The sequence below is a fragment of the Equus quagga genome, chromosome 1 (genome assembly GCF_021613505.1).
Source record: "Equus quagga isolate Etosha38 chromosome 1, UCLA_HA_Equagga_1.0, whole genome shotgun sequence".
Taxonomy (NCBI): Eukaryota; Metazoa; Chordata; class Mammalia; order Perissodactyla; family Equidae; genus Equus; species Equus quagga.
The window spans coordinates 86,513,131-86,537,040 of NC_060267.1; the positions used below are offsets into that span (position 1 = coordinate 86,513,131).

At 53.0% G+C, this 23,910-nt stretch overlaps 2 protein-coding genes across 5 annotated transcripts in view; one reads left to right on the forward strand and one right to left on the reverse strand.

Moving 5' to 3' along the window:
- The first annotated feature begins 1,023 nt into the window (after positions 1–1,023).
- ARPC5L (actin related protein 2/3 complex subunit 5 like) lies at positions 1,024–8,613 on the forward strand. The gene is made up of 4 exons (XM_046643235.1): positions 1,024–1,301; positions 5,457–5,529; positions 6,668–6,844; positions 8,079–8,613. Exons 1-4 carry the CDS (start codon positions 1,153–1,155, stop codon positions 8,139–8,141), a joined length of 462 nt encoding a protein of 153 aa, XP_046499191.1. The 5' UTR covers positions 1,024–1,152; the 3' UTR covers positions 8,142–8,613.
- A 903-nt stretch (positions 8,614–9,516) lies between these two features.
- The window catches only part of GOLGA1 (golgin A1), a 46,739-nt gene continuing 32,345 nt past the window's right edge, over positions 9,517–23,910 (reverse strand). For 3 of the 4 annotated variants that reach the window (XM_046664006.1, XM_046664028.1, XM_046664021.1), the window contains 8 exons: positions 18,289–18,378; positions 17,417–17,519; positions 17,174–17,301; positions 16,538–16,681; positions 13,619–13,678; positions 12,891–13,061; positions 12,278–12,364; positions 9,517–11,721 (listed from right to left, as the gene is read on the reverse strand). In XM_046664006.1, coding sequence (XP_046519962.1) covers positions 11,641–11,721; positions 12,278–12,364; positions 12,891–13,061; positions 13,619–13,678; positions 16,538–16,681; positions 17,174–17,301; positions 17,417–17,519; positions 18,289–18,378 — 864 coding nt within the window. In that variant the 3' untranslated portion in view covers positions 9,517–11,640. The remainder of the gene's footprint in view (positions 11,722–12,277; positions 12,365–12,890; positions 13,062–13,618; positions 13,679–16,537; positions 16,682–17,173; positions 17,302–17,416; positions 17,520–18,288; positions 18,379–23,910) is intronic. The other variant, XR_006889029.1, reaches the window with a different exon arrangement.

Genomic DNA, 23,910 nt, shown 5'->3' on the forward strand with positions numbered 1-23,910 from the left:
AGGCAGCATCATAGTCTGGCAATATTCTTTGATCTGTAGACACAGTTCAATGAGAAGTATTCGAAGCAATAAGAACGAGTCACATTTCATGAACTACTGGCCTTTATTAAAAAGACTACTATTATATGAAAACAAAGACCCAATTTAATCGAAGGCTAAGGCCCATTAACAGAACCTCTCAAGCAACAGCCCAGGCATCTAATCGTGGCACCACAGAGCGTCCTTGCCTCTGCCCTACCTCCTCCGACCTTCATCTTTCCCCATCTCAGACTCTGGGGATTCGGCTTCCTTCCAGGATAAGCCTCTCCAGCCTGGCCCGACTTCTCAGCCCCCAGGACCTCGCCCTTCCTGCCGGGATGGTGGCCACGGAGTCATCTCCCTCTCCCCGCCCCCCACCGCCGGGCCAAGGTGACAGCTACACGCCGCACCCTCAAGTCCAAATGTCTTCGTAGTCTTGTCAGCACCCTGGATACGCTTTAAATATCTTTAAAGTCTCCCGTTCCGTTAACAACAGGGTGTACAAAGCAGAGGCTACCTCCTCTGAGTTCAGTGTGGCGGCGTTCAAGGCTCCCAAGATCGAGACCGGGCTCCCCCACCCCCGACACCCCCCGGGACTAAGGACTGCCACTCATCCCTCAGGCCTCAGCTCGAAGGGTTCTTCTCCCAGAAGCCTACCCGGCACTCGTGCCCCTCAGTCTGGGCAGTGAGGACCCGAGGCCGCGGCTGAGCCCGCGCCGCCCTTTCCAGGGGCTCCGCGTAGGCAGGAGGGAAGCCGAAGAACAAGCGCAGCTATGGCGTCTACGAGGCTGGGCCTGCGCGGGGACGGTCGCCGCTCCTCGGAAGGGCAGACAGACTTCACGAGGATGCGAGTGTGCCGGGAGGCCGTCGGCGCGACCACCTGACTTGCTCTCGGGAACCTCCAGCCGCCCCGGGCGCACCCCCCACGGGCCCCGCCCCTCCCTCCACCGGCACTTCCGGTTCCGGCGTGGGCCGGAAGTGGGCGGTCGGCGGCGGCTGCGCGCGGAGGAGGTGGAGGAGGTGGAGGAGGTGCCGGCGGCCGCTTCCCGCCCCCGAGCCGGAGCCGGTGCTGAGCGGAGCTGAGCCCAGGTCGGGCCGGAGGGGAGACGGCTGAGCGGGCGCCGAGCCCCCGCCATGGCCCGGAACACGCTGTCCTCGCGCTTCCGTCGGGTGGACATCGACGAGTTCGACGAGAACAAATTCGTGGACGAGCAGGAGGAGGCGGCGGCGGCGGCGGCCGAGCCAGGCCCGGACCCGAGCGAGGTGGACGGGCTCCTGCGGCAATATCCTTCCCCGGCGCGGCGGCCCAGGCTCCCCTGTGGCCCGGCCTTCCTACTTCCCTCCTGCCCGGCTCCGGCCTCTCGGGCTGGCCTCCCCACTCCTCTTACCCCGGCCCGCTGCGCTCGGTCTCCCAGCTCCCCTCCGATCGGGCTCCCCTCGGGCCAGCTTCCCTCAGTCTGGGTGTCCCCTCTTCCCTCTGACCCGGCCTCCCCTTCCCTTGTCCCTGCCCGGCCCCCGGAGCCTCCCTCAGCAGCGCAGCCTCACGCGGCTCCTAGACCCTGGTGACCGGCCGGCTCGGCGGCCCCAGGAGCGTGCCGGACGCGCCTCGGGCCCGCAGGCCCCTCACTCCTCCAGGCCTCTCCTCGCTTCTCCCCCTTCCTTCCTCATCCCCTCAGGCTGTCGCTTCTTTGGGTGCCCCATCACTGCATCCCTCCCTTGCAGGAAATGGGGGCATTCTCAGGCTTGATGGGCGGGAGGGATGGGCCGAGGTGAGCCACCGCTGAGTAATTGAGCGGCCGGGGCGGCTCCCGGGTAGTCCTCCGGGGCCCGATTGCGGCACCGCAGGAAGATAGGTGGGTGGATGGCTGCGGGGAAGAAAGGACCCGAGGGGGAGCGCAACCTGCAGCCTTAGTCCAGCCCTGAGGTCTCAGATTGTGCTCCTTCTGCCCTACAATCAGTCTGACCCTCCAGCCGGATGCCACTCTTTCTCACCTGTTCTTAGTTTCCTATGGACGCCTGGGCTCAGGCTTTGATGGTCTTAGCCACGTTCAACAAGTGAGTTTTGGCTCCCTCCCCCCAGTACCTTTCTTGTGCAGGAAGCAGTGGAAAAAACTAGTAGTTTAGAACTAAGAAAAACCAGGCACAAAGTGAAATGTGAAAGTGGAGCCCCATGCCTGGAAATGACCTTTCTTCTGACCACAGAAAAGAAGCATTTAGAAAACGAGATTAAAAATAGAGGTGGTTGTCACAGCCTGCTTGGTCCCTTAGCAGTTTGAGCACAGGAAACTGACTTATTCTCACAGGAAGGATTTTTCTTGATTCAAATGGTGTTACAGGAAGGGCCTCCCCCTCCCCCGCATTTGCCAGGGCAGCGTTGGAGGCTCCTGCTGTATAGAAAGCGGGTTCTGGGTGTTGAATCAGTTGAGTCAGCTTGAGAAGTCAGGCCCATAGACTGCCTTGTGGAGGAGTCCTGCAGTGTTTCTCCAATTTGCCTTTAAAACAAAAACCTTCCGACTTTCTTTGAACAGGAATGTGTTTTCGAAAGTGGAGATTCAAATTTGTGTTTCCTGCCCCATCAGGATCGCCTCGCTTACCCCATTGGTGAAATAGGGTCATGAGCAGGGCCCCCAAGAGGGAAGGGTGATTCTACAGTCTGGTGTGTGCAGGACGTGGCTCCTGGGCAGGCAGTGCCAAAAGGGCTCCAGGGTCAGGCCTGGGGCCCGGAACCATCCATAGGTGGGGAGGACCGAGTCTGGTTGTCTGCTTTCTTGGTCCTGGTGCTGCAGGGACTTGTTGAAAGTCATCTCTTGGTACACCCCTGACTAGTGAGCGTCAGTTTCCTTGAGGCTGCTTAGCACGTCCAGGGGCTGGTAGTTCCTGCACTAATGGCCGTGTGAGAAACCTTGATGCCATAGAGAATGTTCCTCTTGGGATTGGGGAAAGGGAGGTTAGCAGATGAGAACTGAGATCTTGGCAAATGTGGGGCCCCGGGAGGAAGAAGGAAGGAACTGATATTTACTGAGCCCCTACCATGTGCCAGGTAGTGGACTTATGTTAGATTGTTGAGTTTAAACTATAGAACAGGCTTCTAGGAGTCTTAGGACAGAGGCGAGGGCGGTGGGGATAGGGGTTGACTGATTGGAGTTGGGGAATGTAGGGAGGAGGTCTCTCCTAGTGCTGTATAGGGAAGTGGGTCGTGGTGGGAGATCACATAGAAGAAATACAAAGAACATGGGCTGTGCATCTACACAGACCCAAATCTATCATGCTATCGCTGTGTGACCTTGAGTAGGTCACGTGCCCTCTTTCAACCTTAGCATCCTCCTTTGTTAAAAGAAGGAGAACCATGCTGGCCTTATAGGTTCCATGGGAGCATCACTGGACAACATCCCAGAAGGCTTCAGCACAGTGCTGGGCACACAGCAGGTGTCCTGGACGTGCAGTTTGGGTCTGTGGGTGGAGCGGCAGCAAGGATTGTAGAAAGAGCTTGGTTTTGGAGCCAGGCATACTTGGCTTTGAAGGCCACCTGGACAGCTTAGCTTTGTGACCTTGGGCAGGTCATTTCCCTTCTCTGAGCCTCAAGTTCATGGCCTTTAAAATGAGAATAACGATTCTTGTCGCAAAGAGCTGTTAGCAGTAATGATAACGTGAAAGCACCTGGCACAGGACCCGAGCCCTTGTGGGGATTTTAAAGTATTCATTTTCTTCCTTGGTGAAGCACTTTCTGGTCCTCTGGAACAGGGATCTGTCCAGAGCAGTGGTTTTGAGCGATTTTGCACTCTTTCCTCCCCCTGAGGAAATTTGGCAATGTCTGGGGACATTTTGATTGTCACAACTTGGGGGTGCTACTGGGACCTAGTGGGTAGAAGCCAGGGATGCTGCTGAGTCTTGTACACTGCACAGGACAGACCCCCCATCATTCGTCTGGTCTGAGTGTCAGTAGGGCCTGGTTGAGAGTCCCTGATCTAGAGGGCGCCAGGGGCTGGGCAGGGTCCCCCAGCCTCCGCAGCCTGTTCCCCGGAAGAGCCGAAAGCCAGCTGCGGACGGAGGCCAGCTTGGTCAGTGGCATGCCCTCCCTGCTCCGCAGATCACCCCGGCCGATGGAGGCCCCGGGCCATCGACACCTACAGTGAGCGCTTGGTACCCTGGCACCAGAGACAGCTCGCTGAAGCAGTCACTCTTTTGCCCCCCAGACTAGTTGTCCCCCCTTCCCCATCCATCTTCGGAAGGATTCTCTTTACCAGCCATGCTGCCTAGTGAAGAGCACCAGACTGCATGTCCTTTTGAGCCTCTGGGACTCTCTGGGACGCCAGGTTAGAAAGGCCTTCTGAGGTAGACGTTATCTGGGGCTGATGTCAGGCTGGCCCTCGCCCCGTCGGGGAAAGAAATTCCAGAGCGGGCAGTTACAAGGAGTGGGCTCCCGCTCAAATGTGGAAGGTGGATCAGGGCCAGCAGGTCCGGGCAGCTCAGCAGAAGTGGCTCCCCGGTGGTGTGGCCCAGCTCAGGGAAGATGGAGCCCACGCCGGGGAACAGAGCCCGGCTCTGCTCCGCGGGCCCTGACCGTTCGCACGTGGGTATCGCTGCATGAACAGGCGTTGAGACCCGATTGGGCAGAAGCCATTCCTTGTTCTATTTTTGAAGCTTTTTGGCTGAAGCCAATGTTTCAGATGAGGAAATGAAAGTCAGCTGATGTAACTCAGTTTAAAATAGGTGTCACCTTTGGGGACCTAACCCAGATTGTAATTTTCTTTTGAGTGCTGGGTATTCAGAACTCAGCAAAGAATGTGTCAGAATTGCAACTGAGGTTTGGTGGGGGGTGGGGTGGATTGGCTCATTTTGTCGATAACAGGTTCTTTAGATTAGTGAACCTCCCTCTGGGAGCAGTGGGGACCTCAGTGACTGGGTAGATCTGGGAAGATAGGAGTTTTAGCACCTCTTAACTTCCTTAATGGTTTAACGGATACTTTGGATTCAGAGTTGGGAGGCCTCTGTTTATGCCTTCATTTTTCCCTTTTGAGAATGAGACCCTCACATGGTGACTGTGGACGATCCAGCGGGGTAGATACTGTGCCCGGGACCGAGCAGGTGCCGGCGAGCTCCGTCAGGTTGTGCTGCGGGTTACCCTGCGAGGGCAGTTGCCCTGCTTCTGCCTTCCGGGGAGGGAGGCAGAGGGTGTCCAAACTCGCTTTGAGGGGGAAGGTTTAGGGGGCAGCGGAGGGAGGGGCTTGCAGGGTTGGCAGAGGGGCCCTCCCCCGTCCGCGGGGCTCGGAGAAGCTGCGGGCTCCTCTGGAGAGGCTCTGCCGCTGGACGCCGCAGGGGACCGCAGTGGTGTGGAGATGCCGTTTGACTCCGCTTTCTTGGGCTGTGTTGGAAATGAGTTCACTAAGCACAGCGGGGCCGTGCTCAAGCCTAGCCCTCCTTAACTGGTGGCGATGCACAGGGGACATGCTTCGGGCGTTTCATGCCGCCCTGCGGAACTCTCCCGTCAACACCAAGAATCAAGCTGTGAAGGTAAAGGGTCGGGGGTCGCGCTGCAGCTGGCTGGGTGGTGTTGGGACAGGGCTGTGGTTAGCTGGACAGCGTCTCTTTCATCTCAGCATCAGTGAGCGTCCACCGAGGGAGTGGGTGAGCGCTGGGCCAGCTGCCACAGAGGCCTCCCCGCGCTCCTGACGTCAGCGCTGTTGGCGGCTGTGGTCTAGGCTCCCCAAGGGAACCTTCTTCCTCCCTAGGGCCTCCTGGGTGAGAAGTCAGCCCAGCCCCTGCTGATTAGCAAACTATAAATTGGCCTGCCACGTGGGACTTCCGTGGTTATGCTTCTATAGACTACTGAAGAAGCTTATTTGCATGAGGATTTTCAGTGCTTTTAAAATTTCCTGCCTTTTAAAAACTAGGTGAGAAGATACAGTTGTGCATTGCTCAGGCTGTCTGAAATTTGGTCCAGGGCAAGGGGTCTCTCTGAAACTGGGATTCGCCATCTTGTCACAGCATCCTGATGTCATCAGTGGCTGCACCCCTCAAATGTGGAGGGGAATGGCCCCTCTGTTACTGGGCATGAATGCAGAGGGACACTGCAGCCAAGTAAACTTGTTTCTTTAAAAGAGAGATCTCCATGATAGTGATGCTTCTCCCCAGTAAACCACTTATTCCCCCCAAAATAAGTGGAATAACTTATTGGTATCAATAAGGGATACTTTGAAATTTAAATCGATAAAAGAATTTCAGCCCATGTATATACATATTTTGTGTGTATGTGTGAGGAAGATTGGCCCTGAGCTAACATCTATTGCCAATCTTCTTCTTTTCTTTTGCTTGAGGAAGATTGGCCCTGAGCTAACATCTGTGCCAGTCTTCCTCTATTTTATATGCGGGTCACCACCACAGCATGGCTGACGAGTGGTGTAGGTCTGCGCCCGGGATCTGAACCTGTGACCGTGGCCTGCCAAAACGGAGTGTGCTGAACTTAACCACTACGCCTTGGGGCCAGCCGTGGCCCACTTATGTTTTGAACCATCCCAGATGAATTAGAACTTGGGCACTGTTTCTAATGAGCTCTGACCGCTTGGTTTGGAGTTTCTGTGTCTGTGGTGGGGGACGTGGATGTGCCTGGACTGTGGCTCTGGACCTCACTCCCTTTCTCTTTCCTCTGTAGGAACGAGCCCAGGGCGTGGTGCTGAAAGTGCTTACAAATTTTAAGAGCAGCGAAATTGAGCAGGCCGTGCAGTCACTGGACAGAAACGGCGTTGACTTGCTAATGAAGTACATTTATAAAGGGTTTGAGAAGCCCACAGAGAATAGCAGCGCACTGTTACTCCAGTGGCATGAAAAGGTATGTGAACACGTGGCCCACGCAGGCAGCCCACTGACTCACCCAAAGCCCAGGCTTCAGGTCAGCGTGCCAGATTTTCCAGAACAGACATAGGACAGTCTGGGAGGCATATGAGAATAAGGGGCTATGCTCAAAGCAGCCTGGGACACCTGACCACGTACCTCTCCCAAGGAAGTGCCTGCAGGGCCCTCCGTCTCTGCTCCTCGCCATTGCTTCAGCTGCTGACTTAGCCTGGGCAGGTCATGGGGGCAGGTGACTTGGCGTGGAAGGTAGCTGGGGCGTCCCCGGTGCAGGGAGGCAGGCTTGCCGGCACTGGGGGCTTCAGACTACTTGCTGTGCATTGGTGGAGGTGGTAGTCCAGCGGGGTCCGAGGAATGCAGCTGAGCCCTCCAGCTTGCTCTGAGGGCTCCCTGCTCCGGCCTCAGCCTCACCAGGCCAGAGAGGGCAGTGGCAGAAACCTTGACAGTCACTTTGCTTGGGTTGGTATAAGAGCAAGGCCTGTGTCCTGCTGTGTGCCAATGTCCCCCCACCCTGTAGAGGCGCAGGAAGCACGCCCACCGTTAAAGGAGACCAGGTTACTGCCAACACAACGTCCTTGCCGAAAGGCCCCGTTGAGTTTTAAGGGAGTGGTCCTCTTCCTGAGGGCTCACTTGGGCGGCCTCGTTGCTGCCTGGGGTTGGGGCCTGTGGTCCCCTGCTGGGTGTGCTCTGCCTGCTCGGCCCGAAGGAGGGCTCCTGGGCTTAGTAGGTGGGGGTGGCTGTGGTGCACGGGGGAACTGAGCGAGGCCTCTGCATGGCGTGGAGGCCAGGCCCTCGGGTCCTTTTAGGGCGACTTGGTGCTCAGCCCTACTGGCATTTCTCATGAGGGCTCCAGGAGGCAGCTGTGACGGGCTGGTGTCTGTTTCGCTGCCCAGGGCAGGCAGGCTGGAAACGAGCTTGTCAGAAGGGAAACCTGGGGGCTCTGCTGTGTGCGTGCTTGGTGTTGTTTTCAAGCTGAGTTGTGCTGCCTCGAGAGCTAACAGCTCTTTGGCCCCTCAGCTCCAGGACAGGGCTCTGTCCCTAGGTGGGCTCTGTTGTCACCTCTTAACTGTGCTCTTGCAGGAGTCCTTTTTCGGAGGGTCTGTGACATATGGGTGCTAGGTCTGGGAGTGCGTGGTCTTATCTCCCCTGGCAAGCCAGGCTTCCCCTTGACCAACCAGGATCAATTGACCCGTTTCCTTTTCCTGCCCCCACAGGCATTAGCAGTAGGAGGACTAGGCTCCATTATAAGAGTTCTTACAGCAAGAAAGACTGTTTAAAAAAGACTCATGTTACCTTGACAAGAATTTTGGATGCACAGGCCGGTGAAGAAGGGATTGACAATGGACCATCTTCCTGGGAACTCCCAACTAAACTATTTCAGGACACGCATCCGCTGACGTCTATTTTATTTTCAAGGTGGAGGGAGAAATCGTCTGTTTCCTTAATCCTTTGCAGGATCTGATAGTCTATGCCTTTGTCCACGAGTAATGCAGAACTGACATTGTGACTGTCCACCGGAGCGGCTGGCCAGCGGCGGTCAGGCGTCCGTGTGTGCTGCCTGTTGCCAGTGGGGGGATGCTTTGGGCAAGTGCAGAGCCGAGGGCTGTGGTAGAGGGAGAGCTTGTTTTTGAAGTGGAACTCCCCCGAGGGCTTGTACAGACATCCTGGCCTCCCAGAGAAGGCGGGCTCTCTGGGGTTCATTGTAAAGTGCCTGCTGCATCAATAAAGCTCTTGGCTTATTAGTATACACTTTGCGGTGTGTTTCATGTATGTAAAAAAATGGGTAATGAACGGGGTGGTAATGAATGAGAGGTCGACTGCTCTGGAAACTCGACGTGGCGGGGGTGGGTAGACGTGTTCCCTGTTGAGCCGTCCCCAGGGAGCGAGCGTGGCAATCCAGCTGTCTTGCCACAGCAGTACCTCAGGCCTGGGCTCCAGTGCGCCTGGCGGCTATGGAGAGATGTTTTGCTGGATAACTATTTATTGTTTTTATTCCTTTGATTTGTATGTAATTTTGGAGCTTATTTAATAAAGTGCCAAACATTCAATAATTGACCTAGGCTTTAAAAGTCTTCAGTTTGTGTGACTGCACTTGGAGTCTCTGAGAGGGCCTCAGCTGGGACGGTCACCATCCTCTGATGCTGGGTTTGGCTGTGTGGCAGGAACACTCTGACTGTGACTGTGAAGTTTTCTTTAAAGCCAGAAGCAGGTAGCAATCAGCCTAAAGACATAAAGGAACGTGTTGTTCCCTGTAACCACTAAGAGGGGCCTCTGAAGAGCAAAGATGCTCTTCTTTCCATTTGAGCACGTGTCACCGCAATCTGCATTCTGTTAAAGGTAGGGACCACTTCAGAGTCCTGAAGTTCTTCCCAGTCACGTGGGCCTCGGAGACACTGACCAAAGTGACACAATCCTCCCGACTCCTCTGCAGAACCCCCTCCATTCCCAGGAGGTCAGACTAGGCTTCTGGCTTCATTCAATTACATGTTTATTCACCCAAACCCAATCAAGGGAGGTTCTTCCTGAGAGACAAATGTTCGAGGGCCCTTGAAGTTGACCTTCAAATATTAAATAGGAGACACAATGTACTAAATTTAACAAGTCAAAAAAATACTGACACATTGGACTAGATCAAGTAAAACCCACTGTAGCTGCATCTGGATTGAAGAGCTTTAATCAAAAAGTGTATTGCACCACAAAGGAATTTTCTACAGCAGTTTTAGATAATATAATCCCTATTTACAACATGGAGGGAGTGAGCAAGATCCAGAGCTCATAGAAAGGGCTATATATACTGTGTCACAGCACGTTTTATACAGGTAAAAGTGCATTCAATCGCTTAGAATATTTACTCCACTCTTCCTCTTAAAGCTGAAGGTAACTCAACATGCAGGAGGAAAGCCTGGTCAGGAGGAATCCTCCCCAGCAAGTGCAGACTTAGTGATGGGCCCCACAAGTTCACCGACAGTGCCGGGGGGGCGTGGCGGGGACGGTGAGGCTGGCTCAAGGGCTGGAGAGGCCTCAGGAGCTGGACAGGGCTCCCACAGCTGTGCTGTAGCTGCCGCTGGGAGCCCCGAACAATCCGACCTTAGGGATTCGCCCCTGGGACGGCTGGAAAAGCTACCTCTTATCAAACTCACAGCACAGGAGGGCCTCCTGTTTGGTGTCCCTACCAGGTCAATGGAAAATAGCGTTCTAAACAAAGGACAGACATCTGCAGGGAGGAGCCAGGTAACTGAAGAATGGGTCACCTGGATGGCACAGAGCCCAAGGTGGGATGAAGATGCTACCCCCCTTGCTTGGTACTTCTGGGTCTGTGGAAATGTAGTAGGTCAACTCTGCACATTCTTGTTTTTCTGTGAGAGGTATTTTAACCTTAAGTATAACTGAGAAACAACTTTACATCACTGGATAACTGATCGTAAATCTAGGAGCTCCAGTTATTAATTCAGTTTTTTATTTAACCAGTGAAACTTTCATCAAACTATAAATCAAGAAGTGGTTTCCCTTTAGATTCAATATTACGGCTTATCCAGAGCAAGCATGTTCCCTTTTCCTTAGCAACAATGAATACAGGTTTTGTCAGTTGCTCCCAGAACCATCTGCATGCTATCGGGTACTGCAGCCAGCCGGGGGCTGTCTGGGTGTCATATATGAATGTAGTGTCATCCTAAATAATCGCAGGGAGGGTGAGGGAGAGAGCCGGTGGCTCCACATACAGGCAGACCACCTCCGAGGTTTTGGTCGAGGCTGGAGGAGGGACAGCAGAAAACATGTGATTAGCATGTGCTCAGTGTTACGACGCAGAATTAAAGAGCAAAGCAAATTAAATACCACCGCTGCTTCAGCGGATACTGCAGAATGGTAGCAAAATGCCAAAGGGACAGGAATCCCAATCTTAGAAATTATTTCCTCCTGATCCTCTGATCTTCCTTTAAGAACACCAGCTAAATGGATTTTATAATACAGAAGACGTTTATAATAATAGCGAAGAACTTTAGCTATAAAAAATAGTTTAAAATGGTTTACCAGCAACCTATCCAAGATAATACATTCATTAAAAAGGCAATTGAGTGTATTTGGTACTAAGGATCTTTTTACATATTTGCTAGTTTTCTTCAGTAAAAGGAGATACTGTCAAAAAGTTGCATATTCATTAATCCACACTGGTCCCAGAGTACCTTGAAGATGGACACATCTAAAGTTCTAGGTGGTTTGAGAAACAAGGTGAAATAATGTTTCCTTGAGAGGAAGGGTTGAAAAGCCTCTTCTAACTCATCTGAACCCAAACATGCTAACAGGAAGGGGAAGTTTTAAAGCCACCCCCATCGTTGGTTCTTCGTGGCAGAGGCAGGTGGGCCTGGCCTGCTGGGCACCATTGCAAAGGGCTGTCCTTCCATCCAGCGTCATCCCATCCCATGATGGATCAACTGCCGCCTCTGACAGAGGCCGATGGCTTCAGCTTGAAGTGTAACATTAGAAGTTAGAGGACTCAGGTGCAGATGACGCCAGCCAGGGCTGGGGTGTGAGCAGCGCTGTGGAAACATGGGTAGTGCCGGGACCCTCCCATTTGGTGACCAGATAACAGGATGAGCTGCCTCCTGAGGTTCAGATCAGGCTGCAGGGAAGTGGGCCTTAGGTCTTGTAAACAGTGTTTAGATGCTTGTACAAAATACTGCAGTTACAGTGATTAAAAACCCACCCAGACTGGTGTGTCAGTGTTCTTTTCACAGAAAGAGTGTCAGCCCGTGGAGCTCCATCCTTGGGTAGTTCCACCTAGGACCATGGTATCCGAGGGTTGGAGATGGATGGCCGGATGCTGCCCTTGGGAGCTGGCTTGGACCCAAACCACGACATCTGTGTTTGAAAGAGAAAAGGCTCATGAGAGAGAATCCGGACTAGGTGCAAAGGAAGCTGAAGGAGCCCCCAGCCCTGGGCCAGCCCCTGCTGCCCTCCAGGCACCCTGACTCGGGCTGGGAGCAGAGCGGTGAAGGCGATGGTTGTGGTCAGCAGTCTGAGGTCTGAGTATGGGAGGGAAGCAGGAGAAAAAACTGACTGGACAAAGACAAGGCAGTGGAATTTTAGGTAATTTTTCCTTAAAATTTTTTTCCATATTATCAATGCAAGCACTTTCTGAATATTTATCTTTTATTTTTTTAAGTCTGGGTGCTGGGCCAGACCTGGGGCTATGGACGAAGCACTGCTGATGAAAGCGCTCTGCAAACACAAGGCCCGTTGCTCCAGTACAGCACAGACCTGTGGGCACGCAGCGTGTCCTCAGTAAATACCGCCTGAGTCGAGTTCATCATGCAGAAGCACCTTCTGAGCTGACAGTGCGCTGGTCCCCTCTGCCAGTGCCAGCAGTACCAGCTACATTTTTTTGGAAGCCGGATGGCAGACCAGGGAAGCCTACCTTGTACTCCAGGGTTTCTTTGAGCATGTTCTCTTCCTCTTGTGAAAAGTTCAGCAACACCGACACAGCTTTTATCAGATGAAAAGCCTGAAACAAAGCAAGTTTTGCTGCCATGGGCCTTGGTGGGGGGACTCAGGGGCCGAAGGGCAGCATTTCCTGGTTCTGCTCCTGGCACGTGCTCCTGAACTGGTTAGCAAGGATGTGGAGGGCGGAGCTGGGCATTCTGAGGTCTGATGGCAACGACAGTTCTTTTCCTCCCTCCATCTTTTACTTCGGGAGCTGGCAAGATCACCAGGACATCCACAGCGGCTCTCTTGCTCCTCGGCAGGAGGCAGGAATGCTGGGCGGATCAGTTTCCTGTCCTCTGGCCTCAGCATCCAACCCACATCTCCTCCCAGGAGCCAGTTCCCTACTCGGTCCCCCCGCCCTGCTTGCTGCTCAGTCAAGGTCAATGCCAGCTGGAGAAATGACTAAGCGTCCCCACTGGTGTCAAACTGAAATGTAGGAGAGTGAAAAAGACAGGGACTTGGTGGGAGGCCATGCAGGGCTCAGATGAGTGAGCCAGGCCCAGGGGTGGAGCCAAGTACCCAAAGGCAACTCAGAAGCCCTTTACCTCAGATTCACGACAGGACATGAATTTTAAAACCACGTGTTTAAGGTACTCGAAGTTGATCTCACGGGCGTCAGTCAGGTCAGCGGTATTCGTGACAGAAGGGGCCATGTTTGGCATCTCAGGGCCGGGCTTCTCTCGGACTTCAAAAAGTTCGTTATCAGGTCTGATTTTCTGAAAAAGCAATGGGAGATGCAACATTGGACCCCTCAAGACAGGTCTGAAAATCGCATGGGAGATTCACCTGGCCCAAGTGTGGTCACCTGCTGTTCCTGTGCCACACTCTTCACGCAGCAGGGTGCAAAGGCCCCCCTGGGAAGCAGGCGCCAACGTCTGAAGAAGGCTCAGCCCCTCCAGGTGGGGTGGATGCAGGAGAGGAGGAGAGAGGTCCTCTGGGGAAGCTCACATTTCCTTTATCTGTGGCAGGACACATGCCCTGGGGCAGAGGGGCTGCTCTGCTTAGGTCTGGGCCTGGCACTCCGCCATTCACATGGGGTGCACCCATCACTACGCTGACTTTTCAGACAACACGCAGGCTCAGAGAAGGAGGGCACACAGCCGCTTTTCAGAGCCATGTTCAAGTTGGCAGGGCCACTGTCCGGCCAGCCAACGTCTGACTTCCCAGAGACCCCTCACAGTCAACTGGGGGAAGGCGAGGATCAGCAGGCAGCGAGGGGCCCAAGGCCGAGAGCCGGGAGGGCGGCAGCAGTGGGGAGAAGCGGGGCACTCACCAGTTCCTTCTGCAGCGTCTTTCTGAGCTCCAGCATCCTCTGCTGCATCTGCTTTATGGTCTGAGACAAACCCCCGCCACCCAAAAAGCCAGCTGTTAAACGTACATTCACCATCTTTAAGGTGCAAAGGACAACAGAACAGACAGACGCCCCTTGGGTCCCCTTACATCTGTTATAAGTCCCTGCCTCATCTCCTGAGAGGCCTGTGCTGTCACCCCCGTGTGCCTGCTGCCTTGGGTTCTGTCCCTCACATGCCGCTGCTTTGCATGCACTTGCTCTCCAGGCCCCTCAAGTGCCACTGAAGCTGTCACGTGCCCCTCTATGGGGCATGCGAGTGCCCCAGTGCTGCCCACGCCTCCCCATGGGCTCGGCCCGCAGGACTGCTCGGGTGTTCGCCTCCGTCAGCAGCACAGCTAGAAACATCTCTGCCCAGTAGATTATGTCCTTCAGGCTTGTATTTATGTGCTACGATGCCACATAATGCAGGCCACGGTGCCTGGCTGTCCCCAGCACCCGTGCTCCCCTGAGTTCCGGGATGGCCCGCGAGGCTCGCTCCGGACACTGGAAAGGCTCCTGGTTTTGTGCACAGCCACCCACACTGGGTTTTCTATCTTCCACTGATTGTCTTTTATTTATTTTCAGTTTAATTAGTATTATGAGCCTTAAATGTAATTTATTACACAATACATTAATCACCAGAAAGGCTGAACTCTGTTTTCCCAATCAAAAAGTTTACTGTATAATCAGCAGTGCAGGAAAAAATTTCTCCCAAGTTTCACACCTGTAACATATCAAACTGAGCTTTTCCTGTGGACTGCTGGTCCATGTCGCCGTTCTTACTGAGAAGCTGGCATTTTGCATAGTATTTTTCATGTATCGGAGTTTTCAAAGCCTTCTGCAGTGCTCCTAATTACAACCTCACTGTGACAGTAACTCTAGGGGACGGCCCGCGTCTTAATGTGTAGCTGAGCTTCCTCCTTGAAACAAAGCGGGAATAAGCCTTTCCTCATGGGAGCCATCTCCACAGCCTCCAGAGGAACGAGGCGACTGGGCCACAGGGCCGTGAGTGTCTCCAGCTCCATGGAGCACATTAAAGGGCCTCTGACACACCGCGTTTTATCCAACGGTGACTGGGTTTCAGTTGCTATTCTCTTGGTTACCGTGAGGCTGGATGTTCCCCCAAAACTACATTTGCTATTTGATTTTCTGTGACTTGATTTCCTAGGTTTTTGGCTCATTCATAATTCATCCGACAAAAATTGACTGAGTCCCTACTATGTGCCAGATACTGTCCCAGAGCCTGGGGAAACAGCAATAAACAAAAAAAGAAAAATGGCTGCCCTAAGGAGGGAGAATGTCAATAGCCAAATATACAGTACATCAGAAGGTGGTAAAAGGCATGGAGAAAAAGAGCAAGGTTGGGGGCAGGGAGTGCTGGTGGTGAGGGGTGACAGGGGTGGCAGGGGAGGCCTCAATGACACCATAAAGGAAGTGAGGGTAACTGGGGAAAGAATCTTCCAGACAGAAGGCTCAGCAAGTGCAAAGGCCCTGAGGCAGGAGGGTGCCTGATATTCACAGAAAGGTGAAGCCAATGTGGCTGAGAGGGAGCCCTGGGGATGGCAGAGGGAGTGCAGTGAAAGGGGAAAGGGGCCCGCCCACACAGAGCTTGTGGGCCAATGCAAGGACTTCGGCTTTTACAGAGATGGGAAGTCATCAGAGGGCTGGAACAGAGGCATGACAGGGAAACCAGTTAGAAGCCCAATACCATCCTCCAGGGCAGAGAGGACCGTGACCTGGCCTAGGGGCACAGCACTGGTGAAGATGAGAAGTAGCTCATTCTGGGTGTAGTTTGAAGGGAAAGCCAAAGGACTTGCTACTGGTGTGGATGTTGGTTGAGAAAGAAACAAGGCGCTTGAGGATGACCCCAGGCTCTGCCATTTCCTGAACCAGGACAGATGGCAGGAGATGCTGGGGAGCACGATGAATCGGAGTTCACTTCTGGACATATTCAGTTTCGGATACCTTTCGGACATTCATGAGGAGACACCGAGTGGACAGACATGAAGTCTGGGGCTCAGAGGAGCCACATGACTGGAGACGGGCTGTGGGAACAGCAGTGTAAGTATGGCAAGATGGCCAAGGGCGTGACTGCAGCTGAGAGAGGGGTCCAAGGGTGGGACCTGGGGCACAGCGTTTGTCACTTCTGTGTGTGTGTTATACTTCACGACAAGAGATTAAATGTGGGGGGAGGGAAAGAGAAAGAACGCTTTTTCCTTTTGTTAAAGATCTAAAAAAATATGCACATACAATCACACAATTTGAGGGCAGAATTTCAGGCCAGAGCAATAACTATCCAGCACATTTAACTTCACAAGACACTTTACAAACCAGAAGCAAATAAGAGCCCGCATTTACAGGCGCAGAGGCCTGGGGGCGGGGGCTAGGGGGTGGGCTCAGCACATCTATGAAGCCGCCACCAAGTAACAGAAATTCTACCGGGCAGCTCAGAAACACTTCCATTTCATCCCCGCCCCCCCATAAAAACCACGTAAAGGCAGGTCTCACTGCCACCATTTCACAGCTGTACGAAGGAAGCGCAGAGGTAAGGTGACTGGTCCACCACCACCCAGTGGTGACAGCAGAGGTGGCTGGGAACACCTAGACCTGCCGATGCTCAAGCTCTGACACGTGAGACGTTTTCTCAAGTCGGGGAGCGGAGAGGACAGGCGAGTGTGACAGGAAGATGACAGCACAGGAGGCAGAAAGAAGAGGAAACCCAGGAAAAAGCCCTTTTGATGAGGAGGTGCCATCTCCCCGAGGAGGTGCCCGGGGCACCGGCAAACAAGGGAGGAATGGTTTGAGGCACGAGGACAGGGAAAGAGCAGAGACAGAAACAGCTGAGGCAAAGGGCATCCTCACCTTATTTTTCTCTAGAAGTTGCTGCTCCAAGCCCTGCTTTTCCTTCTGTAGCTGCCCCAGATCCATCGCCCCCACCTCACCATTTGGGACTCCCTCTGCAGCTGGAAGCTGGTACGTGGGGTCCTGCATGGCCCTCAAGGTTACCTACAGGGTGGTGGCAACAAGTTGAGAGTCAGGACAGGTAATAGTCAAGCTAAGCCACAGGTCCCTGGGGAGGGGACCAAGACTTGTCCCAAAGGGGTGGGCTGGTGGTGCCCACTGGGCAGCTGGCCAGGAACCAAACTTACTCTACGGAGAGCCCGGCCAGTGCCCTCTAGGGTGACACTGAGCTTTCCACGCAATGAGTCTGCTTGGAGGGAAAGGGCCTTAACACCTGAGCACTGACAGGTGTCGCCACCTCCTGTGGGGTCCTCCAGACTCACAACCTCCCAGTCAGTCAAGCACCCCACTTTAAACACAGGAAGTAGAGCTCAGGGCAGTGACTTGCCCCACGTTCCGTAGTGAGTGGACACCAGCGCCCTTCCCTGCGTCCCCACTGCCTCCTCCCCTGGCGGACGGCAGCAGGCCGCCTGGTATCTCGCTGCAGCACACACGGCTGCCACCACGCCTCGGCCTGGTGGGCCAGATGGCACTCACGTGAGGCTCGCTGGCTGAGAGCGCCGGCCCCTGCTCCTGGCCTGGCAGCAGCTCCTCCGCCCGCAGGCTCCGCAGGGCCTCCAGCTCGCTCTGCAGCTGGTGCGTCTGCAGCAGGGCCGAGTCGTGACCTAGGCCGGGCAGGGGGAGGGGGCTCATGAGCCCAGTGTGTCAGGACCAGCCACCTCAGGGCAGTGCTGCTGGGCAGGAACAGGTGAGAGGGCTCAGCAGGGGCAGAACCCTCACCTGTCTTCAGCAGGAGAATCTCCTGCTCTTTCTGGAGAATCACTTCCATTTTCTCCTGCAGACTCTGCTCCTTCTCCTCTACTGCAGCCGTCAGGTTAGCAGCCTTGGAGAAAACCCACGCAGGAGAAGGTTGGCAGCAGTAACCCCATCTCCCCCAAAGGCCTCTCCACTTTCCTACTACCCCGGGTACCCTGAGTCCCACTCTGAAGTCCACAGCCTCGAACACACTGCAGCTACCCTCTGCTCCTACACACAAGCACCAACCAATTCTCCTTGGCAGAGGCCCTGCACAGGGCACTCGCCCTCACTGCCCCTCTGGCCTGCAGTGGGCCACCAGAGACGCGGCTGCCCTGCCCGGGCTTCCAATGAGCTGTGACAACCACAACCTGCAGGCTTGAGTGCCTGTGATGGGCCTGCATTTGACCCACAGAACACGACCTCGTGACAGAATCCCAGAAGGTGATGATCCTGGAGTCTTTTCAGAGGCAGCTCTGAGACTCAGATGTCTTAAGCACCGACCCAAGGCCCAGAGCCAATTCACTAGGAGGCCCGGGGCCTGACGCCGAGCCCATCTGCACAGGAAGGCTTTCCACCCCGCCTGCTGGGAGCTCAGCGGTGCGTGCCGTCCAGGGGCCGCGGGCAGGGAGGCCCGCCTCACAGAAACAGAGCCCAGTAGGTGTCTGGGGATGGGTTTCTCCCAGGTGATGTTTATAACACTGACCATCAAAAAAGGCCCTCCTGTGGGGAGAAGGTCTCTTGATAACATTTTTCTCTCACCCCCACAGACCTCCGGGGAGTCACATGGCTGACGGCATTCCTGAGCCCTGGACAGACGGGCGCAGGCTCGCACCGCAGGGTCACACAGAGCCCACCTGTTGCTGGAGCTCCTCCCTCTGCTTCCGCACCTCCTCCAGGGCTTGAGCCATCGCCACACTCACGATTTCTCTCTGGCTCCACTCTTCCTGCAATACCGAAAAACCAGGAGGAGATTGAGCCCCAAAACTCAGTTCATGTGTTTTTAGTTGAACACTTCACATGAAGGCCACAGCAGGAGTAGTGTCTCGCAGGGCCAGACGAACACTGTCCCTGCTTTCCAAGGTTCCCAGGCTGCCCTCTGGCTGCAAGGCCCTCTGTATCCCTCTGAGAACGGTCCTGGTGGACAGCACGCCAGGGCACAGCACTGGGGGTCGTTCATCCCATGAGCACCCCAGCCAGTGCTCGGACCTAGAACTTGAAGAGCTGGGCCAGTGGAATCAACGCAGAACAGGAAAGACTCTCAGGCCACGCGGATGGAACAGCGGACTGGGACCATCCGGTTATAGAAAAAACAATAAGAAATTAGGGATTTTAGTAAGGCGAAATGTCACAGACTCACCAAAATTAACCATTTTGTACGAGAGAAAACTGAGGCTCTGAGAGGTTAATCATTTGCCCACAGTCCTGGAGCTGGTAAGTGGCACAGCCAGCTTCTGTCTGAGCTCAGAGCCAAGCTTTGGACGCTACACTCTCCCACCCACAGTATTTTCTACCACGAGCAGGGCTGCCTCACTGGCCTTTCCCAGAGCACAGCGACTAACCAACAAACCCTCAAGTCCTCTCCTGTGACTGATGCCGGGCTTGCAATCAACCCCTAGACGAATAATATGACTTCTCAGGGGCCTGAACACTGTCAGGGATGTCCACTGTTTCTGTCTCCCCAGAATCCCCTCCTTTTTGGGGGGTAAGAGCCTCATCATTGCTCTTCTCTACTCCCACCCCACAATTCCACATAGTTCTGGCCAAAAATGATACCCCCATTTTGTGGCTACAAGGATAAGCATGTGATCCAGGCCTGGTCAATCACAATACCTCATCTCCTTGGCCAAATCAATTTGTCCAGAGGGTGGCTCTGTCCCTCAAGATGAACCAATCAGAATCCCCCCATTCTTTTTTTTGGTGAGGAAGATTGGCCCTGAGCCAACATCTGTCCCAATCTTCCTCTACTTTATGTGGGACACTGCCACAGCGTGACTTGACGAGAGGTGCTAAGTCCACACCCAGGATCTGAACCTGGGAACCCTGGGCCGCCCACAGAGTAGCATGTGAACTTAACCTCTACACCGGCAGGTTGGCCCCCGAATCCCTTTTATACGACGAAGCTGAGAGGGAGAATCCCTCCTTCCCCGGGGTCGCTAAGCTGGAGCGTCACCAGCTTGGAGCCGCTGTGGGACTGGACGCAGTCTATATCCTGGAGAAAAGCGAGTGCGAGAGCTGGGTGACTGACAGGGGGACAGCATGATGCAGGATGAGGAGAGCTCTGAGGCCTCGGGTTCCTGGCGAACAAGTCCTTCTGGTTCTGTGAGCTGCTCTACTCCTCCTACGAAACCGCCCTTTCCACTTACTCCAGGCCAAGCGCGTCAACAGAGGGAGATGTCAGTCATGGCCAGTGGCATTCTGGCTCCTACTGCAGAGTTGTCAGAATTGACCTTCCGTGAGACCACCTCTAGTGGACAAGAGCAATTGGCACCTGAACTCTAGAGGCTGACGTTGGGACCTAACTACTCCGGACAATACCCCTCGTAGGGGAGGCTCTGTTGATACAGGAGAAGGAGCAAGAGGTTTCAGGCTGGGTGGAGCTATGAAACCCTGGCCCTGCCTGCCCAGGTGGGGAGGGTGACAGGAACGTCCTGCTTCTGCAGCAGCCTTTTCGGGAGAAGTTTAGAAGAGACGCTGTGACCACTGACATCTAAGTGGCCAGGAGGCAGACTGTGAGCAAGAAGACAGGGCAGGCACTGCACTTGACAATTCTCATCCATGCTCAGGCTGGATCTTCAGGGTAATCTTCTCGAAGGCAAGGGTGATCATCTTCAGTCTAAAATAAGGAAACTGGATTTCCTCAAGAACCAGCTGGTGAGGGGCTAGGCTGGCTCACAGAACTGATTCCACGCGGCTCTGAAGTCTGTGCTACTGCCACAGAGCCACAGACAATCCAGGACCACGGGAGGTGAGGCTGACCGTGCAGCTCAGGGTCGCTGTGGGGGCCACCATGCTACCCACAGGCGGCAGCTCTCTGCACCTAGGAATGATTTCCCCAGAGGGGCTCAGGGAACAGCTATTTTGAAAAATATGAGATACAAACAATTCTAAACATGTGTGCACCTAAACATAGTGCCTCAAAATACTTGAAGCAAAGACTGACAGAACTAAAGGGTGAAAGAGACAAATCCACGATCATAGCTGAAGATTTAGCACATTTCTCTCAGTAGCTGATAAAACAAATTGACCAAAAAAAAAGAGGGGCCAGCCCCGCGGAGTAGTGGTTAAGTTCGAGGTGATCTACTTTGGGGGCCCAGGTTCTTGGGTTTGGATCCTGGGTGTGGACCAACACCACTCATCAGCCATGCTGTGGCAGCGACCCACATATAAAGTGGAGGAAGATTGGCACAGATGTTAGCTCAGGGCTAACCTTCCTCAAGCAAAAAGAGAAGAGGATTGGTAACAGAGTTAGCTCAGGGCTAGTCTTCCTCAGCAAAAAAAAAAAAGTATCAGAAAACATATAGAAGATTTGAACAATACTATCAACCAACTTGATTTAATTAGTATATATAGAATGTTCTCCCTAACAGCAGCAGAATATATATTCTTTTCAAGTGCACTAAAGTATTTAACAAGATAGACTATAGGGTGGGTCATAAAACAAGTCTAAATAAATGTCAAAGGACAGAAATCATTCAGAATATTATCTGATCCTAATGGTATTAAACTAGAAATCCAAGATATCGAGAAAATCCCCCAAATGTTGAAAATTAACCCCCTTTCTAAACAGCCTGTGTGTGCTGGTTTTTAAGTTATTGCCTCTCAGCCCACACCTAGCCTTTTAGAATCTGCTTTGTGACGCTACACCTGGGACTCGGCAAACCACATTTCTGCTCATCCAGCTGGCTCCATATCAATATCTGCCAACAGGGGGAGCTTGAGGGAGGCTGCACGGCAGGAGGAGGGAGAAAAAGCCTTCCTGCTTTCCGGCAGCTCCTGCTTCTCTGAGCAGTGCTCCTTTGCCCTGGTAGCAGCAATTTCTTCCTAAAGCAGCAGCTGCATCCACTTTGCAGTTTTTCCAACACTTGCAACTGAATTCATTCACTGCCCCATCCTCCGACACACACACCAGCACCAACTGTACAGCGCCCCCCCTCAGGGGCCTGAGTGTCAAACCTGTGCGGCTCTCAATTCCTAAGTTTAATAATTCCAACTTCTTCACTTTGCTCCCTTAGTCCTAGGGTTGGAAGCTGCTTCCTGCAGTTGCTACCTTCGTGGTATCTTTTAACTGTTTCAGTGCTGGATTAAAAAACTTTACATTAATAATGACAAAGCAACAGAGATTGGATTGGTGGTTACCAAAGGGGGAGGGGGGAGGGAGAGGGCAGAAGGGGTGATTCAGCTCACATGTGAGGTGATGGCCTATAATTAGTTTTTGGGTGGTGAACATGAGGTAATCTACACAGAATTCGAAATATATTATGATGTACATCTGAAAGCTATATAATGTTATAATCCAATGTTACTGCAATAAAAAAAAAAAAACCAAACCAAAAAAAACCACTTTACATTAGAACATAAATTCTCATTTGAATAACTGGGGTGGCTCCTTTCTCCTGAATGGACCATGAATGACACACTGTGGGTCAGATTTTCTGTTTCTTTTTGCATACATATTTGCAATAATCATTGCTCTTCATTCTTTCTTACCTCCTTACATCCTCTGTTCTTCCACCCAGAATTTTCCTTCACCTGAAAGATGCTTGTTCTTTTTGGTAGGAAGACTGTCCCTGAGCTAACATCTGTACCAACCTTCCTCTATTTTGTATGTGGGATGCTGCCACAACATGGCTTGATGAGCGGTGTGTAGGTCCGCACCTGGGATCCGAATATGCAAACCCCGGGCCACAGAAGCAGAGCATGTGAACTTAACCACTGTGCCATCGGGCTGGCTCCTAAAATATGCTCTTTAGTAGTTCCTTTAGTGCAAGTCTGTTGCTGACTAATTTTTTGTTTTCATTTTACTGGTTTTCTTCAGTTCTGCCACCATGCTGTGTCTGGGTATGGATTTTCACATTGCTCCTGTTTGCATCTGTAAGGGTTCTTATACCTGTACCTGTAACTTGACAGTTTTCATCAGTCTGGCAAACTCTCAGCCATGAAATCTCTTCAATGATTGCTTCTGTCTTGTTTTTTCCATTTCCTTCTGGGCCTCCACTGATACATGATAAGACATCTCACAGAATCCTAATGTCTTTAATTGTTCATTTTATGTATTTCATTCTGCCCTTTCTTACATTTCACTAATTCTCTCTTTAGTTCTAATCTGCTGTTAAACTCATTCATCTTTTTGGTAGACAGCTTTACTGAAGTAGAATTGAATAATCAACTAAACATAAAGTGCGCAATATGATGAATTATGGTGAAATCATTGCCACAATAAAAATAGTGAAAATATCCATTACCCCAAAAACGTTTCCACATGCCCTTTTGTAATCTACTGCGTTTTAGTTATTGCATTTTTCAATTCTAAAATTCGAATTTGATCGCTTTTCAAAACTGCTGTCTTTTATTAGTTTCCAAATCTCAGCTGACATTTTCAATTTTGTCTTCTGTATCCTTAAACACGGTAAGCACAGTAATAGCTGAGCCTCCTAACAGCTCTTCCTACTTCAGCACTTGCCTCATTTACAGAACACTCTCCACTCAGAGCCAGAGTGACTCTTTTCAGACAGACCTCCTCACATCACTTCTCTCCTTCACGCCTCGGATGGCTTCCCTGCCCTCCCCTCATTACCATCCACTCTTCTTCCCCAGCCCACTAGGCAGCAGCCACACTGGCCTCGGTGCTGTTCTCTAGACAAACCAAGCCTTTTTCCTTCCACAGAGTCTTTCTATTTGCTATTTCTTCTGTCTGGAATATTCCTTCCCCAAACATTCACACTGCTGGCCCTTCTCCTTATTCAGATGTTTTGCTCAAATATCCTGAAGCCTCCCTGACCTCCCAATTTAAAAGAGTGCTCTCCGTCCTACTCCGGGCCCCTCACGCTACTTTGTCCTCTTCAGAGCACATGACTATTGCTCACTTGTTTACTGTCTCCCTTCACAAGCTCCTCAGGGGGAGAGTTTTGTCCTTCTGCTCACTGGCGCATCTCAGCACCTACAACGGTGCATCCAGGTACTTAAACGTCTGTTGAAGGAAGGCATGAAAAAGTATCTGACTCTAAAGTACACGCTTCCCTCGAGCCAGCACTACCGCCCCAGCACCGGCAGCACCTCGCACACGCGTCCCTTGAGCCGGCACTACGGCCCCAGCACCGGTAGCACCTCGCACACGCTTCCCTCAAGCCGGCACTACAGCCCCAGCACCGGCAGCACCTTGCACATGCGTCCCTCAAGCCGGCACTACGGCCCCAGCACCGGCAGCACCTTGCACACGCGTCCCTCCAGCCGGCACTACGGCCCCAGCACCGGCAGCA

Coding starts and splice junctions, on each gene's coding strand:
- ARPC5L (XM_046643235.1), top strand. CDS start 1,153: ATGGCCCGGAACACGCTGTCCTCGCGCTTCCGTCGGGTGGACATCGAC. Junction 1,302..5,456: donor GTGGACGGGCTCCTGCGGCA/ATATCCTTCCCC, acceptor GTGGCGATGCAC/AGGGGACATGCTTCGGGCGT. Junction 6,845..8,078: donor TACTCCAGTGGCATGAAAAG/GTATGTGAACAC, acceptor CTGCCCCCACAG/GCATTAGCAGTAGGAGGACT.